This window comes from Molossus molossus, unplaced genomic scaffold (assembly GCF_014108415.1).
Source record: "Molossus molossus isolate mMolMol1 unplaced genomic scaffold, mMolMol1.p scaffold_m16_p_13, whole genome shotgun sequence".
Classification (NCBI taxonomy): domain Eukaryota; kingdom Metazoa; phylum Chordata; class Mammalia; order Chiroptera; family Molossidae; genus Molossus; species Molossus molossus.
This window is the reverse complement of record NW_023425348.1, coordinates 14,564,904-14,579,833: the sequence shown is the minus strand read 5'-3', so window position 1 is coordinate 14,579,833 and position 14,930 is coordinate 14,564,904. Positions and strand designations below refer to the sequence as shown.

At 38.9% G+C, this 14,930-nt stretch overlaps 1 protein-coding gene across 1 annotated transcript in view; it reads left to right on the top strand.

Moving 5' to 3' along the window:
* Nucleotides 1-14,337, top strand: part of SLC35F2 (solute carrier family 35 member F2) — a 74,164-nt gene extending 59,827 nt beyond the window's left edge. Inside the window, exons 5-8 of the mRNA XM_036258601.1 lie at nt 275-431; nt 922-974; nt 1,525-1,679; nt 13,411-14,337. Of these exons, the coding sequence (XP_036114494.1) occupies nt 275-431; nt 922-974; nt 1,525-1,679; nt 13,411-13,596 (551 nt within the window). The 3' untranslated portion in view covers nt 13,597-14,337. The remainder of the gene's footprint in view (nt 1-274; nt 432-921; nt 975-1,524; nt 1,680-13,410) is intronic.
* The last annotated feature ends 593 nt before the right edge of the window (nt 14,338-14,930 follow it).

Sequence of the window (14,930 nt, the reverse complement as noted above, 5' to 3'; positions counted from 1 at the left end):
ATTTTCTGAGACCTTACATTAAGTCCTATACCATTGTCTTCCAGTCTGTTAGTCTCGTGAGGAGTCAAAATATGAAAAATTACAGAAAAATTGTTCTAGAAAGTAAGAAGTAAGAAAGTAAGAAGATAGAGTCTTTAACCTTCTAGAAATCAGGGTTTCTCCTCCCAGAAAATCTTAATCTTAAACGGACACGAGCCAGATAAGCTCCTGGAAGCAAGTTAAAGTGGTTTCCCTTTGACAATGTGTTCCTTTTTGTGGCTTGTTTTTTTTACAGGTAGTGATGTACTGATTGGCGACATCTTGGTCCTTGTTGGGGCTTCCCTCTATGCCATTTCTAATGTGTGTGAAGAATACATTGTGAAGAAGCTGAGCAGACAGGAGTTTTTAGGAATGCTGGGCTTATTTGGAATAATTATCAGTGGCATACAGCTGTAAGTCTAAACTTTTCCTTAAAAACAAAATAAATATGTCATAGATGATTATTTCCTAACTATTGATATCCATTGTTTATTTGGCCCAGATTCACATGTAAAATCAATAACTTGCTAAATGTATATTAGAGGATTTTTAAAATGTCAAGAATTATGTCTCATTTTCTTATACATGTGGTAGAGGCATTACCATTAAAGACTTTATCAGTTATTTCCAGAAAATGTTAACTTCCTATCCAAAGGGAAAACATAATGTCATATTTTCCTCCTACAGCTGACTACTGTTGAAGGCTTTAAGGGAGTCAAATATGTTTATGGATTCTTTTGGTGTTAATATTTGTCACTTTTATAAAAAAGATATTTTATACTCTAAGAAAAATTAAAAAGTCAACATAATTTCTCACTTTATCTGAAGTATAGCAACTAAATGCTTATAAAATTGTAAAAATTAGTATATGGATCTCTCTGTGACCTCTTGTTTTAATCTTAGATTGCTCGTGGAATATAAGGATATTGCCAGCATTCATTGGGACTGGAAAATTGGTATGTACATAAGTCATCTTTCTTTTTATCAGTATTTTTCCCTCTGACAAAAACACACATCAAGAAACAAATACTTTATTTTAATAATATTTAGGCATTATTGTAGAATCAGATTAATTCAGTACACAGAGAGCTATAGTGGTTTGCATTGAGTTTTCTGAGGGCTTATAAACGAACCTCCATAGAAGTTAATTTTTAATCTTTACCTTCAGGAATAGCCTTTCGTTACTAGGAATTCTGAATAAGACAGGCCTTTGTCAGATTACCTTTCATTTACATCTGTATCTCAAGCCTTCAGACTTTTTGTGAAGATTGTCTACTTGACCACTCAATACCCTGTTGGATTTTTGAAGTCCTTCACCTACATCACATCTTGTTTTTATTTTTATTTTTCCTGAGAGTGTTGTATGTCTCATTCGTAATGCTGATATTAACAAGGGGCTTTTAGATAGTATGTTAAAGGATTAGGAGATTTTATATGGCAGTGAAGTCTTAAGCACCTTGCCTTTTGATTTCTTCCTGTAATAATAGATTCTCCATGTCTTCACAGCCCTGCTCTTTGTGGCATTTGCCCTCTGTATGTTCTGCCTGTACAGCTTCATGCCACTGGTGATTAAAGTTACCAGTGCCACCTCTGTGAACCTCGGCATTCTGACAGCTGACCTCTACAGCCTTTTCTTTGGGCTCTTTCTCTTTGACAATAAGGTAAGAAAATAGAAATTATGTTCAAATAAGAACACTTGCTTAGTCCAGAAGAAATAGTGGGTTTCTTCAAGGTTTTAGATTAAAAATAAAACCTTATCCTCTTGGCAAGAATTTCATTGGACAGCCCTCACTTCTTTTGTTACTGCTTTTGAATTAGAAAATTGGCCCAAATTAGACTTGTTCTAGGTTTTTCTAAAAGGTGAAATACAATGTATTTCCTCTTTGGAATGACTCAGGAAACTTTTACATGGAAATGCAATGAATTTCCTCTTTGGGATGGCCCAGAACACTATTACTTGGAAATGCAATGGATTTCCTTTTTGGGATGGCCCAAGACACTATTGCATGGAAATGCAACGGATTTCCTCTTTGGGATGGCCCAGGACATTATTGCCTGGCCATGCTAATGCATGTTGCCTGATGATACACAAGGAATCTCAGAGCTACTGTTGACTTTGAGAGACCATCTAACCTAAGCTGGGCATCCTGAGCTTTCTTTTTTCCCTCAGATTTATTGAGATATAATTGACATGTGTAAATTTAAGGTGTACAAAATGTTGATTTGATACACTTACATATTGCTAAGCCTTAGTACACAGATAAAGTCTGTGGTACCTGATGGAAGGGAAGGGGATCATTGTATTATGCATGCAGTGGTTGGAATGGTTCCATTTTTGATAGTAATTTTATATCTGGAAGGGACCTTAAAGGTAATTCAGTCTAGTGGTTTTTCAGACTTCTGTCTCTGCAGCCTTACAGCATTCACAAGTATAACCAGCTCCCATCAGTAACAGCTCTTGTTACTTGTAGTAATTCTCAAGGACAGTGGGGTGAGAGGGAATGGATCAGTGTCTTCAAGGGGAGTAAGAGAGCAAATATAGCATTTCCAGAGAGTCTGATACACTTTCCCTTGAAAATTACAGAATGAGGATGTAGGGAGAAGATGGTAGTGGACAGGACTGGAGGGAGGGTGAGTGTGTGAGAGAGTGAGCAAGTGTGTGAGAGGGTGTGAGTGGATGTGAAGCAGGACAACCAAACTCCTGCAGTGCAGAGACGTGGACTAGAAGGTTCCTGTGCTGTGGAGGGCAGCAGCTGGCTGCCATGGTAAGTGGCTCTTCAGGCCGCTTCTCCCTGAACTGCAGGGAGTCCCACCATTTTGGAAGGTCCTGGATCTTCCCTAGAAGGAGGCAATGGGAGTGGCTAGGGCCCAGCAACGTGAGCCCATCAGTGCACCTGGCACCATCGGACCAGTGGACACTCTGTGTCAACACAGACCAGTGCACAGTAGTGGTGCTCCCAAGGTGCTGGTAGGGGAAGCCTCAGACAGCTGGGAGCCCAGCACCATCCACCACAGTAGCAGTCTGATCAGAGTCAAGATATACACCCAGCAACAGAGGCTAGGGAGCAGACATCCATCCTCAGGCAACAGAAGCACAGACCAGCAGCTGAGACCCATCCCCAAAAACTACAATAAAAGCTGAGCAGAAGTTGAGCCCCATGGGGCAGCACTCTCCAGCCACCAGCGATGGGACCTGGGGCTCCACAGAGGCCTGTGCGGTCCAGCAGCTCACAAAAGCAGTGGGAAACCGGAGCCCGAGAGGGACTGGTGCGATTCAGTTGCCTGCCCACAGGACCTGGAGGGTGCAGGGGCACCAGAGAGGCTTCTGCAACCTAGTAGCTTATAAGATAGGCATAGAGCCTGGTCCCCAAAGGGACTGAGCCAGAGAGGCCTGTGCAACTCCGCAGGTACTGTGTGATCCAGTTATCTGCAGGATCTGTGGGGTGCTGAAACACCAGAGAGGCCTGTGTGACCCAGCAGCCCATAAGATAGGCATAGATCAAGCCCACTCCACAGTGCAGAGAGCTGGGACAGAGCACTAAAATAGCCACAGCCACTCACCTGGGGGCTACAGCAGAGGGAGGGCAGACTGAGCTGGAACTATGTGGGGACACCCGGGATTTAAAGGGCACTCAGAGGTTTTGGTGAGTTGCGGCCACAAAGGATGGTGGCCAGTGTGCTCCTTCCTGAGCTGTCGGGAAAAGCAGCAGCCCCCGCCCCTCAGAGATTCAGCCTTTCCCAGGTGAGACAAAAATGCAAATTGAGGCTCCTTAACAAAAAGCATCTATCCCACTCTTTGGAAATCCTCTTATGCAGAACACCAGGGCTACATTCCAAGGCACTGAGTAACTGAGACTACTAGCCTACAGGAAAAAGCTAGAGGATAACTGAACCATTCCTGGGCTTACAGTTCTACCCAGGAAAGTAAGACTTGACAGTGGTGTTTAACATGGGCCCACCGAGGCATATCCAAACCCAGTAGAGGGAGCCACAAACAGCAGAACCCCAACACCCACAGGGAAGATTTGCAGGCTCCAAAACCCACTGAGATAGCCAAAATGATGAAACAATAAAACAAATCCCAAATGAAAGAACAAGAGAACTCTATTGAAGATGAGATAAATGAAATGCAGCTAAGCAAATTATCAGGGGTAGAGTTCAGAGTCATGATCTTAAGGAAGCTCTACAGAATATGTACGGACATCAGCACCATGAGTAAAAATATAGAAACATTGAAAACCAACCAAGTGGAAATGAAGAATTCCATAGCAGGAATAAAGAACACATTGGAAGGACTAAACAGCAGAGTAGAGAAAACTGAGGACCAGATCAGTGAATTAGAAGACAGGGTAGAAAAAATCAACCAATCAGAAAACCTAAAGGGAAAAACAATTAAAAAACAGGAAGATAGCATAAGAGAATTGTGGGACAAATGGAAATATAATAACATTCACATCATAGGAGTCTCCAAAGAGGAAGAAAATGGGCAAGGGCTAGAAAATATATTTGAAGAAATAGTGACAGAAAACTTTCCTAACTTAGTGAAGGAAGGAGGCATTCAAGTTCAAAAAGCACAGAGAGCCCCAAGTAAGAAGAACCCAAACAGGCCCACACCAAGACACATAGTAATTAAAATACCAAAAATTAAAGACAAAGAGAAAATCCTAAAAGCAGCAAGAGATAAGCAACAGGTTACCTACAAAGGAAACCCCATAAGGCTCTCAGCTGACTTCTCAACAGAAACACTATAGGCCAGCAGGGAGTAGCATAAATTAATCAAGGTCATGAAAAACAAGGATCTGATCCAAGACTACTCTATCCAGCAAGGCCATCATTGAAAATAGAAGGTGAAATTAAGAGCTTTCCAGACAAAAAAAAAAAAAAAAGGTGAAGGGAATATATTAACACCAAACCACCACTGCTAGATATGTTAAAAGGACTACTATAATTAGTACAAAAAATGGGAAGAAAAATAGAACCATACTAAACAAAAATGGCAATAAATAAGTACATATCAATTATCACCTTAAATGTGAATGGTTTGAATGCTTCAATAAAAAGAAACAGAGTAGCTGACTGGATAAGAAAGCATGACTCACATATATGCTGTTTATAAGAGACCCACCTCACAACAAAAAACTCACATAGGTTGAAAGTGAAAGGATGGAAAAAAATCTTTCAAGCAAATAGAAAGGAAAAAAAAGATGGGGTAGCACTACTCATATTTGATAAAATAGATTTCAAAATGAAGGCCATAACTAAAGACAAAGAAGGCCACTACATAATATTGAAAGGATCTATCCCACAGGAAGATATAACTTTGGTAGACATATATGCACCCTATATAGGAGCACCAACATATATTAAAAATCTTCTGGAGGATTTCAGGAAAGAAATCAACAGCAATACAATCATAACAGGGGACTTCAACATCCAACTCACATCACTGGATAGATCATCTAGACAAAAATTTAACAAGGAAATACAGACTCTAAATGAAGTGCTAGATCAAGTAGATTTAATAGATATCTACAGAGAATTATACCCCAAAATTGCAGAATTCACATTCTTCTCAAGTGCACATGGGAAATTCTCAAAAGTAGACCACATATTAGAGCACAAACTAAGTCGCTACAAGTTCAAGAAGACTGAAATCATATCATGCATCTTCTCAGATCACAATGGTATGAAACAAGAAATCAATTGCAACAAGAACATGCAAAGACATTTGAACACATGGAGGCTAAACAGCAAGTTATTCAACAATGAATGGGTTACCATGGAGATCCAAAAAGAAATTAAACTTCCTGAAACCCAATGAAAATGAACAGACAACAATACAAAATCTATGAGATGCAACAAAAGCAGTTATGAGAGGGAAGTTCATAGCACAACAGGCCTACCTCAAGAAACAAGAAAAATTTCTAAGAGACTATCTAACCTCACAATTTAAAGAACTAGAAAACAAGCAAACAAAGAATACCCCAGAGCAAGTAGAAGGAAGGAAGTAGTAAAGATCAGAGCAGAAGTAAATGACCTGGAAACAAACAAACAAAAAAAAACAATTCAAAGAATCAATGAAACAAAGAGCTGGTTCTTTTCAAACAGCTGGTTCTTTGAAAAGATAAACAAGATTGATGGACCCTTAGCTAGACTCACCAAGAAACTAAGAGAGAGAACCCAAATACCAAAATCAGAAATGAAAGAGGAGAAATAATAACTGACACCACAGAAATACAAAGGATTGTTAACAAATGTTATGAACAATTACACAGCAACAAATTAGACAATCTAAGTGAAAAGGACCAATTTCTAGAAACACATAGTTTCCCAAAACTGAACCGGAAAGAGAGAGAAAACTTGAACAGACCAATAACAACAGAAGAAATTGAAGATGTAATCAAGACTCTCCCAGCAAACAAAAGCCCAGACCTGGACAGCTTCACAGGGGAGTTTTAGTGAACATTCAAAGATGAACTAACACCCATTGTCCTTAAACTGTTTCAAAAAATTTAAGAAAAAAGAAGACTTCTAAACTCGTTTTATGAGGCCAGGATAATTCTAATTTCAAAACCAGAAAAAGACACTACAAAGAAAGGAAGCTACAGGCCATATCCCTGATGGACATAGATGCCAAAATCCTGAACAAAATACTAGCAAATTGAATTCAGCAATACATTAAAAAAAATTATTCACCAAGTGGGATTCATCCCAGGGATGCAACACTGGTACAATATTTGCAAATCAATAAATGTAATAAACCACTAAACAAAGGGAAAGATAAAAATCATATGATCATATCAATAGATGCTGAAAAAGCATTCAACAAAATCCAGCACCAATTTCTGATAAAATGTAGAGCAATCTGGGAATAGAGGGATACTATCTTGACATAATAAAGGCCATATATGAAAGACCTACAGCCAACATCATACTCAATGGGCAAAAACTAAAAGCATTTCCCTTAAGAACAGGAACAAGACAAGGATACATACTTTTTCCACTCTTATTTAACATAGTACTGGAAGTGTTAGCCACAGCAATTAGACATGAAGAAAAAATAAAAGGGATCCATATTGGAAAGGAGGAAGCAAAACTGTCACTATTCTCAGATGACATGATACTATACATAGAAAACCCCAAAGACTCCATCAGAAATTTACTAGGCTTAGTAAATGAATTTGGCAAAGTAGCAGGATACAAAATTAACGTCAAGAAATAGATGGCATTCGTGTACACCAATGATGAACTCACAGAAAGAGAAACTAAAAAAACAATCCATTTACCATCGCAGAAAAAAAATTAAGATACCTAGGAATAAACTTAACCAAAGAAATAAAGGACCTATTTGCAGAAAACTACAGGTCATTGAAAAAGGAATTAGAGGAAGATATAAAAAATAAGTGGAAGAACATACCTTGTTCATGGATTGGAAGAATCAACATCATTAACATGTCCATACTACCTAAAGCAATCTATAGATTCAATGCAGTCCCCATCAAAATACCAATGACGTACTTCACAGAACTAGAACAAACATTTCAAAAGTTCATATGGAACCAAAAAGGACCCCGAATAGCCACATCAATCTTTAAAAAGAAGAACAAAGTTGGAGGGATCACCTTACCAGAATTCAGGTTATACTACAAAGGCACTGTAATCAAAACAGCCTGGTACTGGTACAAGAACAGAAATAGATAAATGGAACAGAGTAGAGAACCTAGAATTGGACCCAAGACAATTTGCTCAATTAATATTTGACGAAAGTGGCAAGAGTATACAATGGAGTAAAGACAGTCTCTTTAATAAATGGTATTGGGAAAATTGGACAGCTACATGCAAAAAAATGAAACTAGACCATCAACTTACACCCTACACAAGAATGAACTCAAAATGGATAAAAGACTTAAATGTGACTCATGAATGCATAAAAATCCTAGAAGAAAATGTAGGCAACAAAATTTCAGACATCATTTGCAGCAGAATTTTCACTGACACTTCACCTAAGGCAACAGAAACAAAGGAGAAAATGAACACATGGGACTACATCAAACTCAAAAGCTTCTGTACAGCAAAATTTACAATAATGAAAATGGAAAGGCTACCCACTGTATGGGACAGCATAATTGCCAATGATATATCAGATAAGGGGTTAATTTCCAATATATAGAGAGTGCTCATACAACTCAACAAAAGGGAGACAAAGAACCCAATTAAAAAATGGGCAGAGGAACTAAATAGACACCTCTCCAAACAGGACATACAAATGGCCAACAGATATATGAAGAAATGCTCAACATCACTAATCATCAGAGAGATGCAAATGAAAACAACAATGAGGTATCACCTCACACCTGTCAGAATGGCCGCCATCAACAAATCATCAAACACGTGTTGGTGAGGGTGTGGAGAAAAGGGGATTCTAGTTCACTGCTGGTGGGAATGCAGACTGGTGCAGCCACTATGGAAAACAATATGGTGTTACCTCAAAATATTAAAAATCGAACTTCCATTTGACCCAGTTATCCCACTTCTAAGAATATACCCTAAGAAGCCTGAAACACCAATCAGAAAGAATATATGTACCCCCATGTTTGTAGCAGCACCATTTACAATAGCTAAGATCTGCAAATAGTCCAAATGCCCATCAGTAGTCGAATGGATAAAACACTGTGATACATATACACAATGGAGTACTATGCAGGTGTAAGAAAGAAAGATCTCTTATTTTTTGAGAAGACATGGTGGGACCTGGAAAGTGTCATCCTAAGCGAAACAAGCGAAACAGAGAAAGACAGATATCATATGATCTCACTTATTTGTGGAATATAATGAACATAACAGTTGAGGAATGGGGCAGTCCCAGAGACGTGGAAGTGGGGTACAGACTGGCTATCCTTAGAAGAGGGGGTTGGGGGGAGAGATAAACCACAGAATTTATATGCAGGTATGCATGAACAATGGACAGGGACAACAAAGCTGTGGAGAGGGCGGGAAGGGAGGGGGAGGGGGGAATCAGTGGGGGAAAAAGGAGAAACATTTGTAACAAAAAAAAATAAATTAAGAAAAAAATATTTAATTCATTAAAAATATAATAACTCATATATTAGCATAAAACTTTTCTTTGAAAACACTTTATTTCCCCACAATAAAATTTAGTGTAAATGGCATTGATTTACATTGAAAAATGTCTCTGTATGTATGGCTTAATGGAAAACAGCTGTATTCTCACAGTGGTTCTTCATTCTGCCTGGTTAAATCACGTCTTATAGTCTCTGGAACATTCCAAGAGTGTTCCAGAGACTTCTAAGAGAATGTAAGTGAAAAAGGCAAATTGAATCTTCTTATTATTATAATAACAGTTTTGACCTTATATACTTCCTGAAAAGTTCTTGGGTATCTTCAAGAATCTTTGGACCACATTTTGAGAACTGCTGCCTTAAAGATCAATCTTCCTGTTGTATATCTTCAGTAAATGCTTGTTAACCTGTGTGATATCTTTTCTCACAGTCATTTGAATAAATAGGATATTGGCTGTCTGTCACTTGATAATTTTAGTTTCAGTAGGGGATAGCAATTACATTGCTTCGTCTTTGTACAATTTTGTATCCAGACAGAAATCTTCAGCATTGATTTACTTTGTCCAGTAATTGGCTATGAACTCACACTGTTTAGTTTAGTGAGTTCTCTGAAATTTCTACTTAAGGAGTGTAAATCATTTTGCCCTGCAAGGTTACATGTGGGAGGAATCTGCTGTTGTTATCTTTGCAAACTTGCTGGTGAAGGTATTCCTAAATTAAGACTAAAAGGGTATTTTTAGAGTTTTAATAGCCCCATTAAACAGTAAAAAAATGTCAAAGTGAATCAGTGATCTCCACAGGCCTACATTTTTTTCCCCACAGTGAAAATGAATTCTGTAGTACTGTGCTTGTATTTCACATAGCCACCACTAGAGGATGATGGTGTTTCTATTCTGCAGTTGAAGGCAGTTGATAGCTACAATATCCAAAGAAAGCCTGAGAACTCAACAGTATAACCAATAGCCCTTGCTCACCTGTGCTTTTTTTTTTTTTTTTAAACCAAACATATTGATTTAGCTTTAGTAGTTTAAAATTCACCTCCCTCATAAGTAAAATAATGCCCAAGGAGGAAGTAAGGTTAAAGAAATAAAAGCTTAGAGGTAAAAGTACACTTGTCACTACCGAATTATTAGAAGCTCCCTGAATGCAAATATTTGCTCTTTAATGGCTCTAACTGTAATATGAGAAAGCCTTTATGTATGCCATTTTTTCAGCCACATGACTTTAAACTATTCTCAAAATTGGAGACTACAAATTGTAAATTCCTTTCCAGCTGTTTTGCTTTTTGTTTCTTTGCATGTCTAGCAGCTCACTCTTGAATCAGATCAGATTTTATCATTTTTGTTCAAAGGTCATTTCAAGACACAGAGCAAAGAGAAGATCTTCTGTGATTTTCAGAGTCAATTATAGAGGTGGAAAACTAAGCCTAAAGAAGATATCTAGCATATTTAAAGTAATTTTTAAAAACAGAATCATAGTCCAATATACCACCAATTTTTAAAATTGTAGTTGCTAAAATAACAAGCTCTGATTTTTTTTGAAACAATCGAAAAGAGGTTTAAAATTTTCTGCACTCATCTGTGTCAGACTCTGCCTACTTTGGAATGATCTTGAGTAAATGCCTATTGGATAGAATAGCCACAGAATCTTCCAGTATAGATCCAGACACAGGGTAAAATTTTAAAAAAAGATAAAAGTGTCTAATTCAGGAGACTTACCTCACTCCCTCACAGTCTCTCCCTTCTAATAAAGGTGCCTCAATTTAATCACCTGCTTTCTTAAGAGAGACAAGATACTTTTCCTTCTAAATATTTAAAACCACCAAACCCAACAGGACATGTTTTGAATAAGTTATATAGGCTTTCCCTCAGGTAACAGTGAACATTTTATAGGAGAGCATGATTAACTTTCATAATACTGACTTGAAAAGTTTAGGTTACTGTAAATAGCTTTGGCTTCCTCCAGTAGTCTCTAAATACTAAAAATATATATTTTATTTTTTTCTTAAATTTGTTTTTATTGATTTTAAAGAGAGAAAAATATTAGTAGGTTGCCTCCCATATGCACCCTGACCAAGGACCAAGCCTGCAGCCTGGGCATGTGCCCTGACTGAGAATTGAACCAGCGACCTTTTGGTGCACAGGATGGTGATCAATCAACTGAGCCACACCAACCAGGGCTGAATCTTTTTCTCTTCTTTTTTTCTTTTTTCCCCCAATAAACATTATTAAACACCAGCTGTGTATTGGGCACTGTGCTGAGTATTGGATCCAGTAATAGAAAATTAGTTGAGTTGCTTACCTTGACATTAACATTTGCTTTGCATCAGCACTGAATGCAGTGAAGGCTGTTCTGCCTTCGGGAGGGCTGTGGCTTTTACATTGCTTAAGCAGTTCTAAAGGTTTAAGGTTAAGAAGTAATTGAGCATCTATAAAATATTCAGATATCTAAGTCAGTGGTGACCCACAGAAGCCTGGAGATGACCAGCAACCTACCTAATACTCATTCCAAACCTATTTAGTTTTTCCTTCTATCTTTGGAAGTGTATCTTGCTTTTTCTTTGCTCTCTCCCTCTCTCTCATCTTTATCTTCTCCTTCCAACCCATTCTCTTTTGTTACTGTTTTTTTTTTGCTATCCCCTGATTAAGACTTTTTATTGGGCATACTATGAAATCTAAGCTAATTTAAAAGCATTTATTGGCTTGAATAAAGTAGCATGCCCCATTCTTAATTTTAAAATAGGGTTAGCAGGACCACTTATAAATTGAGTTTTCTTGTTCCAAGGGAAAAAAATAAGTGATCCTAGGCTTTTAATTACATGTTCATTATGTTACATAATTTCCCTAATTTTTACTATATCATTCTTGGTCATTCTTTCTCTGTTCTCTTTCTGTGTTTTATTTTTCATGCTGTTAAAAACAAATACAAATTTCCTTAACACGTGAACCTTTGTATGGATCCTCAATTCAAATAAAAGGAAATATACAGAGTACTTACTATTTATTTAAACTTTGAAGAATGTCAGAATGTCATTTTCAGTAAAAATACAAGTGAATTAGCATTGTCTGCATTGCATTTTGTTCTGGGTGGTTGTTTTCAGCCCTACAAAAAAGGCAGGCTGGGGAAGGCCAGTGGAAACTCCATCTTCGATGTGTGTGTCTGTCAGAATGGGCTCTTGCTTATAATCAGTCCTTCTAAGACTCCTGCTGGGCTCCATTCTCTGTGGTTGTCCAACTGAACCTTATACCAGTAATCTCTTTGGGTTTCAGACTCTTCTGAAAAAATGATGTTTTAGGTTCTTTCCAGCTCTAAAAATTGGAATCTGCTCAGTCATTCGTGAATTTCACTAAGTGACACTTGCTGAGTGAAACAAGGAAATTTACTAAATTTTTACCAAGTGAATTTTATTGGAATAGCATACATGAGGGATTGTTGACAAGTTGTCACATCTGTACATCCACATTTTTTAAAATTCTCACCCAAGGATATGTTTATTATTATTATTATTATTGTTATTTTGACCAAGATGAGAGAGAGACAGAAGCATCCATGTGAGAGAGAACCACTGATCAGTTGCCTCTTGTATGTGCCCTGACTGGGGACTGAACCTGCAACCCAGGCATCTGCTCTGACAGGTAATCAAACCTACAACCTTTTCTGGTGAATGGGACCACACACCAACCAACTGAATCACCCAGCTGGGGCTCTATGTCCACATTTTATCTTAGGTCCTGTGTTCCTCTTTCATTCCAATATTGCAAGCTGTGCCTTGGGTCTGAATTGGGCTCTCTCATGGTATCCATACTGACATTTTATTCTCTTAATTAATTAGGAGTAGTTGTGAGGTGGAGTGCAGCTAGATTGTCACAGAAAAAGGCAAAAGTTCCATTTCCTATAGATGTAAAGAGCCATTGGCTGATGTGCCAGGTGATGTTAGAAACCAGGCATTCACACATACACACATGAGGGTTTTTTTTTTTTTTTTTTTATCCTCACCTGAGGACATTTTCCCATTTTTTGTTCAGGTAGAGTGGGAGGGAGAGAGAGGAACAGCAAGAGAGAGAGAAACATCGATGTGAAAGGAACACATCGAGTGGTTGCCACCCGCACGACCGACCAGGGCCGGGGACAAACTGCAACCGAGGTATGCTCCCTTAGCGGGAACCGAACCCGGGTCTCTCAGGACCGCAGGCCGACACTCTAACCGCTGAGCCAAACCGGCCAGGGCTACACACATGAGGGTTTTAACAAAAGGCAGCCACAAAGTTGTTTTTGTGAAGGAGCATAATCCAAAGCTGTTCCTCTCTCCTAGTTTTCCGGGCTCTACATCCTGTCTTTCACCGTCATCATGGTGGGCTTTATTCTGTACTGCTCCACCCCAACGCGCACGGCAGAGCCAGCTGAGAGCAGCGTGCCCCCAGTTACCAGCATTGGAATTGACAACCTGGGACTGAAGCTTGAGGAGAACCTCCAGGAGACCAACTCTGCAGTCTTGTAGCTGGAGAAGTAGGTGCACTTGTCCACCTGAGGCTTCCTGGGAAACGGAGCTGCCACTGGGATAAAGCAGATCCTGCTGACCACCAAAGGGATACCTGGAAGAATATCAGACTGAGAGCAAACACTCCATAGCATTGGATTGGATCCACTGTTAGATTTTACAAAGGAATACAAAATAATGTATCAACAGTAGAAATACCAAGATAAAGCAGAAGCCAAGGCTAGGACTGTGTTTCTATGTGTTTGAGGACCAACACCCATTAGTCTCAGGAGAGAAGGTGTGGGCCCCAGTCCGGGGTCTCCGAGGCACAGGGTGCCGAGCAGGATGAGGCAGAAAACCACACAGCAAGCCTCAGAACAGGGCTGAAAGAAGGCTGTCTAGGCTGGGCTGGGTGGTCAGGAATAGGGGTAGTCCAGGGCAGTTTTGAAATAGATTTCCTCAGTTGGAGGCTTCTGAGTTTTGTCCTTCTGACACAGCCATTGTCCACAACCATAGATGAGGTCTAGTGACTAATTGCATATGGCAGGAAGATGGGTGGGGCAGCACTAGAGAAATCCCGAGATCGATGTGTGAGCACCGTAGAAGCATTAAAGTGGAGTGCAGTAAACCTAGAGCCCTCTCTTCATTGTTAAAAGAGGATGCTACACTACTTCATACCAAATATTTACACATCATGAGACTTTTACAATCCTTCACTAAAAGTGTTAATAGGCAGTATCATCATGATATCAACCACCAGGATGCAACTTGACAAAAACTCTGTATGTAAAAATTTATTTTTTTTGGTAAAAATATAATAAAGAAATTGAGTGTAAGTCTTCATATTATTAAAATATTTTGATTTTGTGGAAATATATCCTTTGTGTGGTTTCTTTGATCAACCAGTTCCCATTCTTGATTTTAAATGCCTTAATATATTCAAGATTTATTTACAACTAGCTTTTCAGAATCATGTCTTCCGTAAGGTAAAATAAACCTATCTCTTTGGAGCTATGCTGGAATGAAAGGAAATTCAGAGTAAGCTCACAGATCATTTGCCAGAATAAGTATTTTAAAATTCTTTTTTTCTTTTTTTTTTTTTTTATCCTCACCCGAGGACATTTTTCCATTTTTTGTTCAGGTAGAGTGGGAGGGGGAGAGAGGAACAGCGAGCGAGAGAGAAACATCGATGTGAAAGGAACACACCGAGTGGCTGCCACCCGCACGACCTACCAGGGCTGGGGACAAACTGCAACCGAGGTATGTGCCCTTAGCGGGAACCGAACCCGGGTCTCTCGGGACCGCAGGCTGACGCTCTAACTGCTGAGCCAAACCGGCCAGGGCCTTTTTTTCTT